Genomic DNA, 17,982 nt, shown 5'->3' on the forward strand with positions numbered 1-17,982 from the left:
CGGGCGCCCCCTAGCGGCCGCGCGCGGCGGCTGCAGCGGTGCACATTTTGTCTCCAGCGGGAGGAGCTGTCCAGCGGCTCGGTGCTGAAGTGAGTCCGACGCAGCGCTGCACGCTTCATTCAAGGTAACGACACAGCGGCTGGATACAGACTCTTTCCTCATTGTGAAGGCCTGCATGTGTTATAGGAGATGCATGGGGGTGGGGTGGGATGGGGTGGGGGGTGTGTTTGTGTTGACATTCAATGCGGACATTGAGAGAGGCGAGCTGTGCGGGCTGGTGCGGGCTGGTGCGGGCTGGTGCGGGACAAACAGGAGCCATGGATGCTCGAGCGGTGCACGGTTTGAAGAGGCTGCCCAGAGGCGTCTGTTCCAGCGGACGACACAGTATCATCGCCTGGTGTGTGTAATTGAAGCAGAACGAATCCGCTGGAATAAGCCTATTAGGAGAGAGCTCTCCCACCTTCAACACACGCGCGCGCGCGACCAGACGTGCACGCCCCCCAAATCCACTTGGCACGCTTTGTTCATGTCAGATTTGCTCCAGTGTTCCCATGCAACATGCAAAACTTTTGAACATATACACAGAATTACTCACGTGATGTTAATATGTTATAATTATCTTCTGCCGCTTTTACAATTTGTCGTGATTCCTTTTATATTTTATGTAAAGAACTTTGAACTGCCTTATTGTTGAAACGTGCTAAATCAACTTGCCTTGCCTATTATAATATAGCATAATATTATTATTTGTTTCATTATTATAATTACATTCCTCAACCAAGTGCTGGTATTAGGGCAGGAATCACAATTAAAATCAATCAAATAAGATATTAGATATTGTGGTAGAGGTTGATTGGTTATGGACATCACAAAGAAACAAATATTGTCAGTATTAGCAGCCAAAAATAATAATAATAATGAAAAATAATAAACTTTATCTTTATAGCACCTTTCGAAACACATTTAAAGCAAACAATAAGAATCAATTTAAATGCAATTAGAAGAACACACAGAGCTCAGATCCGGAAATAAACCATGTTACAGATGATTAAAGAGTAAAAAAAAAAAAAAACATTATAAAAGGATTAAAATAGTCGGTTAAATCAGAACCAGGAGAAAGCACATCAATAAAAATATGTCTTAAATAGAGATTTAAAGTGGATGAGGAGTTTGCCTGGTGGATCTCCTCAGGAAGCTCGTCCCTGGGAGCCCTGACAGAAAAGGCCCGTTCACCTCTGGATAAAAAGTGTAGTGGCACGTCATCGCATGACTTCAGAATATTGCCTGCAGCGAAAGCTTTAGTTACATCCATAGCTCATTCTCTGAGGGGGCATTGGTCAGGAGTTACATAACATGAAGTCAGTGTCAGTGGAAACTAAACCAAAGGGTCAGTCACTCTGGTAAGATGTCCTAATTTCTTCCAAGTGCATGCTGGGATTAAAGGAAAAGAAATAAATGAATGAGTTTGCCCTCTGTGACCAGAACAGTCCACTGCTCTGTTTGGGCTGTGCTTTGTGGCACAGAGGCTCTCGTCTCCATAACATGGTCTGATGTTGAAAAGCCCCCCCACAAGCTTCTTACTTCAGTTCCTGTTGTGCAAATGAAGAACAAAATCCCACCAATTAAAAACATCACCATCAAGGCGAATAGTGCAAAGTCACCTTTGAAATTAGTTTTAGTTCAGTAGAATTTTAGTTCTGAGATTGCTTTGCAGGTTTTGTTTCCTCCATATTACACATGTATATGTATCTCTGTAATCTCTTCATCTTTTTCTGTCTCAGTATTTCAGTGTCCCACCAATTGAAAGGATGCACTGGTCTATGAACACACTACCCATGCCGCTCTGTGTTGAGCTGGGTGTCCATTCCCTGAGTGGCCTTCTGTGGACTCTTCTGCTCCTGTTTCTGTGGCACTGTTACCGGATGGGCTCCGACCTGCCAATCCCAGGTCACGCACATGCCGGAAAGCTTAAGTCAGGCTCAAGGCGGTCCATGATGTCCCGCGGCGGTAGCTGCGCTGGAACAAAGTGCAGCGCACGATCCAAGCTGTTGAGAAGTGAACAAATTACTCCCTTCATTCCAATGGAAACCGAGGAGGACGAGGAGCAGGGACAGGGTTACCTCACCCCCGTGCTGAGTCACGCCTTGTTCCCAGCTCAGGCATCTGCAGAAGCCAAAAAACTATACGCGGCACTACAAGAGTACGCCAAACGCTACAGTTGGGTGGGCATGGGCCGCATTCACAAGGGCCTCCGTGAGCAGGTACATGTTGTGTATATAGGTTTTTATATTTCATATGTATTGCAATCAATTCCATCGTGATCCTAGACTGTTTTCATGGCATCAATAACTGAATAATGCTGTGCAAAAGTAGGAGTCCTAACATCTTATTACCCCTGTGAAGGAGGTTATGTTTTCACCCCTGTGTTTATTTGTGCGTAAGCACGATTACACAACAACAACTAAATTGATTTCTATGAAGCTTGGTGGAAGGATGGGGTTCGGGTCTGGGAAGACGCCATTACATTTTGGCGCAGATCCGGATCAGGGGGCTGATCCAGGAAAGTTTTTTCACTTTCACCTTCATTGCGAGACGGGGTTTTTTTCAACATTTTTTACAGTTTTCCCAGCGAATAATTCATGGACCTTGATGAAAGAAAAATCTGACACATTTAGGGAACTGATTTCTATGAGTGTGAGCGGCTTGATTGATTTCAGGGGACTGTTGGGCCTTGGCAGAGGAATGCGTTCTCCTGAGTGTCGTTCTAATATGAAAATGTTGTTATTAAAGGATAAACAGCAGAGAAAGTAAACATTGTCAAGAAATACTCATTCTCTCTTTTCCGTCTTCACTGAAGGTTCGACTAAATGATCACTCTGCTATACAGAAGCCTCATCTCTTCTTCCTGCCAGATGTCCCAAGTGTTCCTTTCTTCCCACGTGATGCTCATCGACATGACATTGAGGTCTTGGAAGCCAGCTACCCAGTAATCTTAGCTGAATTCCAGACTGTTTACCAGCGGGGCGTTGACTCAAAACTAGGTTGGACCAGTTTGGGTCCAAAGGTACACGATTAAATCTTTGGGGCAACTATGAGAAAAGAGCAGTCCAAGAAACATTTCCATCCTTTGTATGAAAATCTTAGGAAAGAAGCTGCTTTTCAAGTTTCTGAACGACATTAATGTTTTCTTAAATCTCAAAATACTTAAAATATCCCCCCAAAAAATAATTATTCAATCCATAAGCCCTGATATCATTAAGTGGAGAAATTGACTGATCTAGATCTATGCTGATGTATCAATCTAATTTGAATCTAATTGGGATCATTGCCTCTTTCAGGGCCAGGCAGTGTTTCCCTTGTACAGTTCTGGCGTCTGTGTGGCAGGAAACTGTCGCTCTTGTCCCTGCACATACCGCACACTTCTCTCTCTACGAACGTTCATAAATAGCAACTCATTGGGATCTGCTGGATTCTGGCTGCTGGGACCCGGAGCTACGTTGGGGAGTTCGTACGGTCCCACCAACACACGTCTCCGCTGTCATCTGGGTGAGTAAAAGAATCACACTTATCTTGGTTTATCTGCATTTACCTGCATCTGGATCTTCCAATCAGAATCTGGTGGTAGTTTGATAATCATGCTAATGCTTCACACAGTATAATGACAGTGTTGGAATGCACTCGTGCAGTAACTGCTCCACATTAGAAGGAAATGAACATTATATGACCACATTATACACATTATATAAATTCAAAAATATAATTTGCCTTTCTTTGAGTTGGTAGGAGAACCCTTATCCACTGAAGGGTTTTCCTTGACTGATAATATAAGTGATTACCTGCTACAGGGGGGAGTGCCTTGGCTGTCAAAATGCTTAATTCATATGCCAGTTACTGCCCATAGTAGGATTCTGAGTGCCAGGCACTTTATAACAAAACAATACATACAAATCAAGGCTCCATCAAGGCTATTCATAGTAATTGGTATTATTTATTCAGTTCAGTTTACTGTGGGGCACTTTGGAATTATACTGGTGCAATAAATAAATTGTTGTTTGACGTTAATTCAACTAAAAAGCCCAGAAAAATAAGCCCATGCAACACTAAACCATTGCATAATGTGGTACTTTGTGGGTCAAGGTTCCCCTCAGCCCATTTTTGTGCAATCATCTGTCTGGATATAATCCTCTCAGTTTTAAACACAGACAGGACCGGAGTGCACGCCCTTCTTAGCTGATGGAAAACATGATATTCTGTTTAAAAAGAGATTTCACTTTTGCAGGTCTGCAGACTCCACCCCTGTGTGAGCTGGTGGTGGGAGGGGAGCCGCAGTGCTGGTCAGAGGGGCACTGCCTCCTGGTCGATGACTCGTTTCTCCACACTGTCTCCCACAAGGGTCAGTGAATCACAAATGCTTTTGGAAAACTAATTTTACTGTCATTTATTGTATTTCTGGCCATTTATTGGTTTAAAAATGTAACAGATAATTGGTCTAATTGTGGTATAGGAAATTAAAGATTTTATCGGTAAATGTTCAGTTTGTAGGGTTTAATGCAACCAAGTAAATACCCCTCACCTTCCTCACGTTCAGGTAAAGTAAATACACAAAAGGCCCTCTGTGTTTAGTTTGCCCATCCTGGGTTTCTGCAGAAATATGGTCATGCAACATTGAGAGGACTCTCTCCCAATGTTCCCAAGACTAATTCAAAGGTAATGAAAACACAGCTTTTGTGAAATTTATAGGAACGAAACACATGATCATTTTATATTTACATTTATATTCCATACACTCAACCTTTAATTTCCCTCTGATTTCAGCTCTTACAGCCTCCACCAAGGAGGTCACGTTTTCAATGTTGTTTGTTTGTGTGTTAGTAGCATGTTGACGCAAAAACCACTGAACCGATTTTCTTGAAACTTAAAGGTGTAGGGTATATATGGGCCAGGGAAGAAGCAATTAACTTTTGGAGCCGATACGATTAAGGGGGCAGATCAAGGAATTATCTTTCACTTTCTTTAACCTTGTGAGATTGGGCGTTCATTTTCTGCAACACAGACTCTAAAGCGTTGTTTTGCTCCATTTCAGAGATGAATCTGAACGACTGCTCATTTTTAACTAACATAGTAATGCGTCTATTTGTCAAGGTCCCTCAGATGCCGGACCGCGCGTCATTTTGAGCGTGGACCTCTGGCATCCAAATGTGGCTGCAGCCGAGAGACAAGCTCTGGACTTCATGTTCAGCCCCGACTTCTGAACTTGCCCCTGCACCTCCAACAGACAACACCCAGGGGATGCCTTACTTTAGCCCCGGTTGTTGTGGGTCATCTTGCATCTAAATCAGATCGAAGGATCACTGTGTGAATTTGCCCTCAGAATTACACAAGCCATTAGCCACGCTTTCAAAAGATGTTGGATTTATGGTCTACACCAGGAAGTGCCACCTGAATGCATTATTGATGGATGATGTGAGACAATGCTACTGTACATGCTTGACAGTCTGGCTGCAAACTATAAACTGACAGCATTTGAAAGCACAAAGAGATCTAACCTAAGAAGAGCAGATCTAATCCTAATTATTTTAAATATTACAGCAACGTAAACAGTATATTGACATCATGTACTATGCTAATGAATGCTACTTGCATGAAACCTGTATCTGTCATGATTGTTTGAAGCTGCTGATGCATGCACTGATGCCTTCAGGATTATTTTGAAATATATGTAGATTACTAACTCTATGTTTCAACCAAAAAACTGTGAAAAATCAAAATCGTAAATGAAAAATGTTTCAATTTATTTTTGTTTTCCCGAAATGAATGCCAAAAATATATAAAACTTTTGCATACTGTGGTTATTCGTTCTCTTCCTACTATTCTCTCTGTGGGCACTTACATGTTTCTTTATATAAATATATATTTTTCTTTGTTTATTATTACAGTCGGTGGTTTGTTTGTTGTTTAATTATTACCCGACATGAAAAGATAAGGATTTTTTGTCAATTAAATTTTTTCTTGGAATCCAAATAAATGGAAAAGCAAAGAAATCCATATTGACTCTGTGTAAATATAAATGTTGTGAAAAGGACAGAAAAGGAAAAAAAAAAATACAATGCATAAGTAAATGGAAGGTGGATATGTGGATTTACAAATAGCAAAAGGGAAATACAGATAAAGAATGTCGATAAAGAGCAGAGCTGATTGTTCTGTACGATACATATTGCACCTTTATGAGGAATTTCATTATTTTAATCTGATTGAGACAAATCAAATATATATAAATTTATTAGGAAAAACTGCACAGTGATTATTTGGCTTGTTAAAACAATAAAATAAAAACTGATTTAACGTATTTAATTTATTGTTTGGGAAAAAAAAAAAAATCTTGTAACATACATTTGTCATGAAAAAAACTTTTGATTTAAACACACTACAACATATTAAGGGGAAAAAAAGCATAGTGGGTCCCATAGCCCTTTTTCGCGTTACTTTTTCAGTCAGTAGATGAGAATTAGTCCGTTGATTTTTGTCTTATCTGCCATCTGTTCAGATGAGGGTCCCATGATGAGGATTACACCGGCTGAACTAATCCATCCCATGAGACAGATTATTCTTGAGATTGTTTAGTTGTATGTGCTCCATGTTATCTCATGTTGTATGATTTGTTGGACACTGGAGCACAATGAGGTGTGGAGGATTTAAAGGGAGCAAACATAAAAAAAAAAGGATTCTTGCATTCATCTTTAATATTACTATGTTAAATTGTAGCATGATCTTAACTAATTAATTTAATGAAGCATTATGTCATTTTATATCTTGTGCTCAAGCGATATTTCATTTTTTTCCAGCAGCTGTATGTCGTTGCCTTGTTTATATTATTCACATTCATCACAAAGTCAATGTTCGACAATTTTTTCATGTTGTTCTTTTATTACGCAACAGCTTTAGCAACATCAGAGGGATTATTTTCATTAAAAGATGTCACACGAACAGAGTCGCCGGAAAATACATTTCTTATTATTATAACTTATATTATTATTATATAAATCTGCTTGGTATACACAGTATTTCATTTATTTATGTTTAGTTAAGTTGTATTTAATAAGACACGTGGCCTATATATGCAGTATAGACAACGTAGGGACAATAATAAATACTCCAGCTAGTACTACAGTAATCAGATATAATCAAACACCACTTTCATTACGACTGCACACGATTAATCTGTATATTTGAGTATTTGGTTATAAATTACTCAAACGGAGTAATTCTATTTGCATCAACTTGAACCATAAGAGCTAATCTTCTTTGATCATTTAAGATGAATGAACAGGATCATATATGAAGCAGACGCCTCTTAAATCACAGGAAAATGAACAACAATTGAATAAAAATGGATCCTCTTCATTCCCACTCTGTCTGTCGACCTCATTTCTGTGACATCATTTTCACAAACTCTGCAAAGAGAATGGACACAGTTACCGATGAGCTAAATTCGTGTTGTTTCATAGCAAACTGAGACCAATGCACCTGTAGTAAGGACAACCACATTGCATACACTGTCTGACGTTTAGCTGCTCATGCAATCGAGCCATGTTTTTCTTTTTGAGGACGGACCCAATGATAAGGTTACAGAGTTCAAGAGTAAATAAGTGAACAAACAAATGACAAATAAGTCATTAATAGATCTTTATGATGGCAGACGTTGATGCACAGAGGAAACTAAAAAGATAAACTGTAGTTCAGATGCTTTTAAATGCACCAGTGTGCCATAACATACATATAGCATGTAAAATTGCAGGGCCCTGTTACTAGCACACCGAAATAGTTGAATATGCATGTGACATTAATTCAATTTGTTTTAAATCTATTGAAATATTTAGAAAATCTAGCCTTTTGGCTTTTAAAGAAGAATGATTCAATTTGTGTGTGTGTGTGTGTGTACTTTTGGGTTTACTTGTATCTCACCCTCAAAGTCAACTGTTCCATCCCCGTTGTTGTCGGCTTCTCTGACCACAGCGTCAATTTCATTCTTGCTGGTCTGTTCGCCTAGTAGCTTCACCATGGCGTGTCTCAGCTCCTCGGACGTGATGCTGCCGTCACCATCCATATCGAACTGCAAGAGAGGGGCAGACCTTTTACAGTGTGTTCGTTCAATGTCCACCATGGGGTGCCAAAGACCAAGAAGAGACAGAGAAAAGGTACGTTAAGCTCACCTCTCTGAAGGCCTCTTTCAGTTCCTTTAACCCAATCATCCCGGCAGTTTCAGCCAGAAGCTTTGGGGTCATTAGTTCCACAAAATCCTCAAAGTCCACCCGTCCCCCCACTGTGATAAGAAGGATAGTCAAATTAATATAACTAGGGTATAAGCAGGGAGAAAACACAGCTTACTCCAGCCATTTATATTCTCTGTTTTAAATGATCGATTTGTAAAATGTGAGTTGGGTGAAACACACGTGAGGTTGTGTCGGCTTAGTTAATGTGTACAGGTTCACAGTAGCTGTGTGATAAAATGGGTTTTTGCTTTAAATGTATTTCAACTGCTGACATACAGTGAGCCGACAGATCACATTTTCATGTTACTGTTTGTTCGCACTTGTTTTCTTCTGAGATAGAAAATGCAAAATAAAAGGGCTCAGGGGACGTGGAGCCTGTGAGACGTGTTTCCTGAAACATTCAGAATAAAAGACGCACCTGGCCATTTGCATGTGCAGCAATGTGTCACATCAACATGATGAATGTATTTTTAATTGATATTAAAGCAAAAGTATTAATCTTTAAGGATTTTTCTCAATAAAAATGTACAGTGATGTGTCTATTTTATTCATAAACATGATTTTGTTGTGTTTAGGCTATTCTTCCTACTGCCATTTAAAACAATGGACCACATTTGTTATCATGATATACAGTTAAAAAAATAACCCATTAATTGTGTCGCTGTGTTTTTCTTTATCTCATCACAGGACATTACTCACAATTCATGTTGATGTTCTGGCTCAGTTCTATCAGCTCCATTTCAGTGGGCATGTAACCCATGGTTCTCATCAGGTTGCCCAGGTCTTTACAGCTGATGAAACCGTCCTTGTCTTTGTCAAACTCTACAAAAGCTTCACGCAACTCTAGAGAGCAAAGACACACAGGGAAACTGAGAATGGTATGTGACTAAGCTTTGAAAGGGTAAAAAAAAAATATATATACGGTACTTTTTAATAGTTAGATCTTAAAGCATAAACAATATTATCAGTTGATAAAAACAATTACCTTCTATCTCGTCGTGGGTCAAAGCTCTTGTCTGCAAAACAATGATACAAATGTGAAATGACAAAAAAATCTAAACTATTGTATCCACACAATATGAATATATAAATACCACAGAAGAAAAATATGTGAAATAAAGGCATGCCATACAGGCTAGTGTTCCATACCAGTGGGATTATGTGTGTGTGGGTATGTATATAAGTTTTAATTGTCCATTAAGTTTTTAAATATTTAAAAATAATGACTGCTTAAACTTGTTAAGACTGGAAATGAGTGTAAAAAAGAAGTTTGACTCAAAAATAAATGTAATGAAGTGTTAAAAGTTCTCATGTCTTTCTACATATCGTGTCTGATTCTGTAAGATTACAAATTGGTTGTTCTACAATAGTTTTATTTCAGTTTCATTGACATTACATATTCAAATTTACATTAATGAAATATCGCACTGTGCTATATTTAACTGATGTCGTCTGATGTGCTTAATTGTACTTTGTTCTATTTCTCCCCTCTTCTCACTTTCGTCCTACAAGCTGTTGATCCTTAAATGACATTCCACAACGTAGCAGCAGCATCAACATATTTTTATCAATTGTTTTTTATTCTACCCATGGTTTGATTTTTTATGCATCTAATGTTTTTGTACATGGTTTAAACAAATTTCATGGATTTGTATTTTATTTACATTTGCTTTGAGCTATTCTGATCGTTCAGGTCGGATAAATATGAGTGTTTTGTATAGTTTTTGGAATCAAGAATGGAAAAAATCTCTAAATACATTATATTTATGCAAATATAACATCTGTAAATGTTTTAAAGGATTGATACTTTCAGGCTGACTGGTCTGAGATTTGTCTGTTAAATCCACACTGAAAGTAGTTTTTTAAATCTAGTAAGTATCTTATCCGGTTGACCTCAGACCACATATACACTTTACATATTTCGGTATCACTTCTGCAGAGATCCCCAAAACATTTACATGAATCATCTTGCAAATATAACGCAAGAGACGAGAGCAAAACTATTTGCGTTTGTGTTTTGCGTGATACTGATCTTTGTACTCAGGAACAAAGCACAGAAAGTGATGCTGAGTGCCAAAGCATCTGCCTAATGCATCATTTAAAAGTTTGCCCTCCCACCTCTACTCCAGAATGACACTAGGCTTTTAAGCTTCTTTTGTCATTACCCTAAAATAACACCATAAGAGTATGAACATAAAAAATACAACATAACAAATGAAAGTAATATTTATATTCCTGGTTCGGAATAAGAAAAAAGAATATAAGAATAAGAATAAGAACTCATTTGAGGTTTAAAAATCTCGTGAGCTAAAGACACGTCAACAATATAAAAACTACCATGACAAATAAAACTGCAGAGTAAAACTATAAAAGCACATTGACTTACTCTCCTCGGTGCTCCTTTGAGAAAGATGCAGGCTTGTTTAACACTCATGATGACGGCCTTCGTCGAGATCCCGAGCCACTTGTGTCCGTGAAGTCCTTTCTTGAGGAAAATATTAAACTCACTGTGCAATATTTTACTGAATCATTTGGTCTCTGTTTGTGGTGCAAGCGTGTGTGTGTGTGTGTGTAACTCGTGATCAGTGGTGATCTGTGTATGCCAGAGAGAAGGGATGAGTCTCTTATGGATTATCTCCGCAGCTTTGGTCTAGAAACAGAAAGATAGGCTTAATGCTGCACATATACACAATTTTATATATGTCAAAGATTATGGTTATTTTGAGAAGTAGGTTTATAAACAAACAACAAATGTGTCTAAATGTAATAAATACATTTTACAGCAATAAGAACTTTAATAATCCGACGCTGAGGATAAAAATAGTTGTATCACCTCATTTTTTAGATTTCAGCCTTTATTCATATGGAAAAAGAATGTTGAATAAATCCGTGTTTTTTTACTGTTTCCCATGTGTTGACTCCATTAATCTTTTTACATGATGCTAATGAGTAAATGACTGTCTGCCACACACACACACACACACACACACACACACACACACACACACACACACACACACACACACACACAGCTGTTTTACAATGATTTAAAAAAAATGATCTGATTATTAAAGAATGGCCGCAGCAGCTTCTTCACTGTATACTTTTCTGAGAATACACATCGTCAGCAGCCATTACATAACCATACATGCTTTGGCAAAATTAAAGGTTTAGTGCAACCTAAGACGATATGCTCCAAAGTGCATGCAAGCATTACATTTGCATTCGAACTGGTGGCTGCATTGCATGAGAGGATGAAATAAATGAGCACATGACCAGTTGATCACACAGAAGCAGCATTTCCAGTGTAAATTCATCTGAAATGCAATGGCTCTGCTGGGGCCGTATGTGGTGTATGTAAACAGGATCAGCACGAGCAGGATGTCATGATAATTCCATGAAATCACTTTTCATTTACTTTTACATAACAGCATTGATTCTGTTCTATATGTACTCGACATACAGGCGGATCAAATTCACCACATTAAATAGAAACACATCTCTCCTGCGACGTACGAGAAATCCTGTTGAAAGAAATCTTAAAGAAAGCGGAATTTGACACAGAGTTATACATTTTTTAATATTGGAATGTATTGAAAATAATGAGGTGCCACATAGGTTTTGTCTACTTAAAGAAACTGGAGTCAAATACGCCTTATAGAACTGAGTTACAGTAGTTAACAATGGCTGGAAAATGATGCATACTTGAGATTTTAACGCATTGCAAAAGCCCGGTGCCTAAAGATTCAAAATTAAAACGTAGCCGAGCGGGATTAAAGTGGCGTTATAGGCTCTACTGAGATAATTCTGTCTGCTTTCCGTCCACCAGCTGTGTGTTACTGATGCAAACTCTCTTTCAGACGTGCCTGATGAGCTCTGTGAAAGGGGAACAACTGAGGAAGTGTTGTTGAAAAACGTTTTGAAAAATTACATACATACTGTACATACAGAGACATGATTCTTAATTTAACAATTTCATGATTTTCCAGACTTTGCTTTAATCAAATCTAAAGTGTTATGCAGATCATGTTTGTCAGGGTAACCAGTCAAGTATGAATATGTCATATGTTATATATTTTTATTTGAATTATATTTGAGCCAAAAAATGATGTTTGTCCCTCCCTTGTAAAATCCGGAATGCAAATCCAGACTTTTCAGAGGGTATACTTCAGTCCTCCCATCAACTGGCTGTCCTCCAATTAAGTGTGAAGCCACTGTGTTCTCATCTTTAGTCTGAAGAAGATGGACAAACTGTCTGTTCTGCTGACATTGCTCTGTCTGCCCTGTAAGTTGATTCATGCTTTTCCACTCCTCAAAGAAATACATATACATTTACTTCCTTCACCAGCCCACTCTTTAAAAAAAATCTCTGGTTGTTTTTTAGGTTTGAGTGGCCAGGCCCTGGAGTCCATTCCCTCTACTCTGGTACTGAAAACACCCCAAGAAGCCCTGAGTCTTTCCTGCAAGGGAACTGGATTTGAGTTCAGTCAATATGGAATGCACTGGATCAGACAACCTGCAGGAAAGGCACTGGAGTGGCTGGGGCTTATTTACTATGATGCAAGCAAAACACATTACACTAGCAGTCTTCTAGGACGTATAGAAATAACCAGAGATAACAGCAACAGCATGGTGCATCTGAGTCTGTCCAACCTAAAGCTGGAGGACTCGGCTGTGTATTACTGCGCCAGAAACACACACTGGTTAGAGTGAGCGGAGACGCTTTGCAAGAACTTCAAAACAAATATGTTACAGGGGCAGAAACAGATCCGACACAACACCTCAGTAAGGCCACGGAAAAACACACACTGAAAGTACCAGCTGAGGTTGTGGTTTTGAGACTTCCTCTATCTTTTAGTTTTTGCTTTTCTACAGGAGGAGTAGTTAGTAATATTCCCACGGGTTATTTCTAAGGCATGTGTTAAGCATTTTCTGTTATATCTGCCAAAAGATGAAATTACAGTCACTAAGTATTGATTCAAAGGTCACCAATCAAACACATAATGAATAAAAGAAAAACATAAAACCGTAGTAGAGGAAGTAATCAAATATTTTACTCAAGTAATGGTTCAAATAAATAGACAAAAATGTACTCACGTAAATGAAAAGTGTCATATATTAACTTTTCTACTTGAGTACAGAGTAAGTAAGTTATTTCTGTTAAAGCAACTTGAAGATGATTCTGTTGAAAACATTTGCATTGTCATTTTATATAAATCCAGATTGAGTAGAAAGTTAAGATATTTGCTGATATATGTAGTGGGCCTAAAGTGAAAAGTACCTGAAAATGAATCTACTGAAGATGCATGAAAGATACATCATTGTCATGAAGATATAACTGTTTGATGAGTGTGTTTGAGAAATTATAGAAATATAGAAATTAGGTCTCAGAGGGAAGCAAACAGGTGGCTTGAAGGGGGCTGTTGAAATCAAGGAAAGCCAAAGCCATTTGAACTTTTATACAGTATGCATGCTTCTTTTCATTAATTTGTACTTTGCATGAAATATCAAAAGCGGATTTAATGACTGTCTCTGAAAAACAATCAGACATAAACTATCCCCATGCCACGTTTACAAATACACAGAACGTACAGTAAAGATTACTGAGGACTGAGACAAATATATTTATGAATTATACAAACTGCAACCTATCAGCCTTTATAGCTTGTCAGTGTCCGTCTCTATGCAAAGTGAACGTCCTCAAAGTCTGATATAAAGACTTGATGTCGTGCCGTCAGCTGCAGCAGAAGAAGAGAGGTCCCAATCGGATATCCGTCAATACCGACCATGCTCTGTGTAGCTGTGCTGCTGCTGCTGGCTGCTGGACGCTGTGAGTCCCACTGAGGCAGCATGATCACATCTCAATCACTGTCCACTGTCATTACACTGACTCAATATTCACCAAGTTTTCCCTCTGCAGGTGTGAAGTGTGAACGGTTGACGCAGCCAGCCTCTGTGACTGTGCAGCCAGGTCAACCTCTGACCATCAGCTGCCAGGTCTCTTATTCTCTCAGCAGCTACTGGACACATTGGATCAGACAGCCTGCAGGAAAAGGACTGGAGTGGATTGGAAGCAGGCGTGATGGAGGGAGCACATACTATAAAGATTCACTAAAGAACAAGTTCAGTATCGAATTAGACACTTCCAGCAACACAGTGACTCTAAAGGGACAGAACGTGCAGCCTGGAGACACTGCTGTGTATTACTGTGCCAGAGACACACAATGATACAAACCATCGACCTGAACAAAAACCCCTCAGTGCCTGAACACTAGTTACATGAAGCCACCAGAGGAGGAGCCCAAAGACTACTGGTGATTTCAGACCAGTTCACTGTAACTGTAAAGAGGAATCAGTCCGTTTCATGAAGGTTTTATAACTGCAGGAACTCTTTTCATCAGTTCACTCATTCCTCCTGCATAACATGTCAAGAAATCACCCACCTTGCTCAAGAGCAGCAGAATCTCCACGTCTTAAAACCAAGAATCATGATCAAATCATGTAAATGAGCTTTATCCATCCATTTATCCCCTTTCTGCACACACTTACATTCTATTATATAAGTTATGGCATCATGATGTGAAATGTTTTTACAATTTTAGATGATAAACAGTACATTCTAATGACAAGAAGAGTTCCTTGTTATGTGATGAAAGTTGCTACAATAACATGAAAAACATATTTTTGTAACAATAACGTGTTCAAGTCTTTATGATACACGTGTTTTTCTTTTTCTGGCGTGGCAGCTAAACACTTCCATGCATTCTGACACATGCTAGAGAGTCATGTATGGAAATGTTGCAGGAGTGAGTCCTAAAAGTTGCAAATAAGTCATCAGTTGATGAGGAAAAGTTATTTCAGCCTCCAACATTGCTCTAAACGGTCAGTCTCCTGCTGAATTCTACCTTACTCATTAACAAGACCCAGAGATAATTAAACTCCTTCATTTGGTGTAGAATCTCCATCCCAAGCCAAAGAATGAATCTGTTGTTTTCTAGCAGAGAACCATGGCCTCAGAGTTAAAGGTGCTGACCGTCATCCCAGCTGCAATCCATCCCAGAACACATGCAGGTCCCAATCTGATGAAGCCAACAGAACCATATCATCTGCAAACAGCAAAGAGGAAGTTCTGAGTCCCCCAAACTGGACACAGTCCTCCCCCTGGCTGCATCTTGAACTCATCTGAATCACAATCAGGTGTTGTGCAATAATGCATTAAACGTGACACCAGTAAATGGTGTGCCTTTCGGCATTCAATAAATTTGGTTATCAGACAAAATATTTAATATTAATATAAAATATTAACATTAATATAAAATATTAATATTAATAGAAAAATATTAGTATTAAATAATAACTTTAATTTATTAAAGTTACCTCGGGGCACCACCATTCAAAGGAAGGGACAAGATAGCCAATTTATTGATTAAGTCTCATGAAAGTACTAACTACAAATTTGGAACTCTGATTAACAATTAAATTAATAATTATAACCAAAATTACCATAGAGATAGTTAACAAAGTTGAAGGATATAGAGTTCTTGACAGTGTAGAGGTTGGCAAAATTCACACTTATGCAACATTCATTAAAACAACATTTGTGAAAGAAAAACATTTATTATGAAGATAATAAAGTATAAAAACACAAATTACTAAAGGTGTACTTACTATATAAATATGTGTATGTGAGTATGCGTGCGTGTGTGTGTCTGTGTGAGTGAGTGAGCTTTCAAAATGGCGGCTGGCCCCTATGAGGGCAATAAACCATCCCCCCTAGTATGTTTATGACATGTAGCGGGGGTCAGAGAGATGTGTGTGGAGATATGCGTGTGTGTGTGTTGGTGCCAAATTAGAGAAAGTTACTAGATGCATGCAGAGAAAGACTGAAGAGCATAACTAACATTAACTTTCAAATAACTTGTAACCAAAATATCACAGTAACACAAATCAAACTAATAAACATCACACGGAATCTAATAAACAGTCTTTGCTTTGCCTAGTATAATTATTAAGCCCAGTTGTGTTACCCGTCCATGAAAAGGGAAAAAAGGTTGATGTGCTGTTCGAAGTCCAGTGAAGTCGTCTTGCTGGGTTGCGGCTCCTGTTGTGGTTCTGCTGTGCGATGCAGCTCTTGTGCTGTTCGAAGTTCTCAGGCAGGCTTATGCGTCGCTGCCTTTCGGAAGGTTTTAGCAGTCTGCTCCAGTCAGGCCTGCTTGAAGGTTGGTAGAGCTTGGATTGGGAGGAGGTTTCCTTGGTGAGGTGAGCTGCAAGCTGCACCTCTCCTCCATTGAAGTTGAGCAGAAAGAGAGGTGGGCTCCTCTGGGAGAGTTGACTGGAGTTGAAAGAGCAAGTGAGCTGGACAGCCTCACTTCTCCTTTGGGAGGGTTGCATAGAAAGAGGAAGAAGAGAGGGGGGACTTGGCTTATATTGGCCTGGTGACCTCATGGGTCCCAGAGTGACCAATAGTGGTTGAAACTTGTGTTCCCGGTCGGTTTTCACCTCTGTGTGACGTTGAAGCACACTGGGAGACTGAGTTCTGGCTGCTCTGGTTTCTCCAGAACAAAGAACATGTGCTCCACGCTTGGACTACACATGTAGGCCGAACTGTAGTTCACAAATACCCGGTCCCAACACAGGGCTGGTGAAGAGGGACCTTGGCCTGTAGGTCAATGCTCAGTTTGAGTTCCTCCCCAGAACACAGGAGACACAATTATCACTTCATATTATACAAGGTCAGGATTGCTTGTAGCAATGGCCCTAGAATCTGTATTTCCATTGATAATGGGATCATTGCATTTCTGAAATGTCAAAACAATACATATGTGCCTTAATTGTTTCCTGTAAAAGCAAAGCTAACGGTGTAATCAGCCTTACAATGTGATTTTAACGTGTTAAAATTGAGTAAATAATGAAATCAAAATACATCATATTTTATAGTAAGCAGAGGTGATTCCCTGTCATGTTTTCCCAGAGCTGATCTAATAACACTGAGCAGCCTATTCTATTACCCCCAGAGACACCATCACTGATGATTCGTATATTTGATTCTATGCAAACTCAGAGACCTTCCTTGTTACTCAACTATAAAAACTTCCCAACAGACTGACAGGGGAGTTGACGGCACGTCAGATTCACCATTAACCATGTTTCCTGTAGCTGTGCTGCTGCTGTTGGCAGCTGGATCATGTGAGTCTCCCTGGATTTGTCATAGAGTCACCACTTTTTCTTTTGCAGGACAACTTAATGATTTATGACAAAACATTCTTCTTTTAACAGATGTGAAGTGTGAACGGTTGACGCAGCCAGCCTCTGTGACTGTGCAGCCAGGTCAACCTCTGACCATCAGCTGCCAGGTCTCTTATTCTCTCAGCAGCTACTGGACACATTGGATCAGACAGCCTGCAGGAAAAGGACTGGAGTGGATTGGATTGAAAGGCACAGGAGCTTCATACTATAAAGATTCACTAAAGAACAAGTTCAGTATCGAATTAGACACTTCCAGCAACACAGTGACTCTAAAGGGACAGAACGTGCAGCCTGGAGACACTGCTGTGTATTACTGTGCCAGAGACACACAATGATACAAACCATCAGCCGACCTGAACAAAAACCCCTCAGTGCCTGAACACTAGTTACATGAAGCCACCAGAGGAGGAGCCCACAGACTACTGGTGATTTCAGACCAGTTCACTGTTACTGTAAAGAGGAATCA

General features: G+C 39.4%; 2 protein-coding genes and 1 gene segment (V, D, J or C); 2 read left to right on the forward strand and 1 right to left on the reverse strand.

The window, feature by feature from the left end:
• Nucleotides 1-3: 3 nt before the first annotated feature.
• Nucleotides 4-6,045, forward strand: asphd1 (aspartate beta-hydroxylase domain containing 1). The gene is made up of 6 exons (XM_035180894.2): nucleotides 4-124; nucleotides 1,782-2,261; nucleotides 2,858-3,064; nucleotides 3,339-3,546; nucleotides 4,280-4,393; nucleotides 5,143-6,045. Exons 2-6 carry the CDS (start codon nucleotides 1,809-1,811, stop codon nucleotides 5,250-5,252), a joined length of 1,092 nt encoding a protein of 363 aa, XP_035036785.1. The 5' UTR covers nucleotides 4-124; nucleotides 1,782-1,808; the 3' UTR covers nucleotides 5,253-6,045.
• Nucleotides 6,046-7,090: 1,045 nt separating this feature from the next.
• cabp5b (calcium binding protein 5b) lies at nucleotides 7,091-10,895 on the reverse strand. Its single transcript, XM_035180887.2, has 6 exons — nucleotides 10,657-10,895; nucleotides 9,256-9,286; nucleotides 8,970-9,113; nucleotides 8,211-8,320; nucleotides 7,963-8,110; nucleotides 7,091-7,451 (listed from the first exon to the last, which is right to left on the reverse strand). The coding sequence occupies exons 1-6, from the start codon at nucleotides 10,702-10,704 to the stop codon at nucleotides 7,423-7,425; spliced, it is 510 nt and encodes a 169-aa protein (XP_035036778.1). The 5' UTR covers nucleotides 10,705-10,895; the 3' UTR covers nucleotides 7,091-7,422.
• Nucleotides 10,896-12,462: 1,567 nt separating this feature from the next.
• On the forward strand, nucleotides 12,463-13,268 carry LOC118123336. The segment is given in 2 exon segments: nucleotides 12,463-12,555; nucleotides 12,655-13,268. Coding segments are annotated over 2 exon segments (372 nt in total).
• Nucleotides 13,269-17,982: the final 4,714 nt, after the last annotated feature.

Source organism: Hippoglossus stenolepis, chromosome 16 (genome assembly GCF_022539355.2).
Source record: "Hippoglossus stenolepis isolate QCI-W04-F060 chromosome 16, HSTE1.2, whole genome shotgun sequence".
In the NCBI taxonomy this organism is placed as follows: domain Eukaryota; kingdom Metazoa; phylum Chordata; class Actinopteri; order Pleuronectiformes; family Pleuronectidae; genus Hippoglossus; species Hippoglossus stenolepis.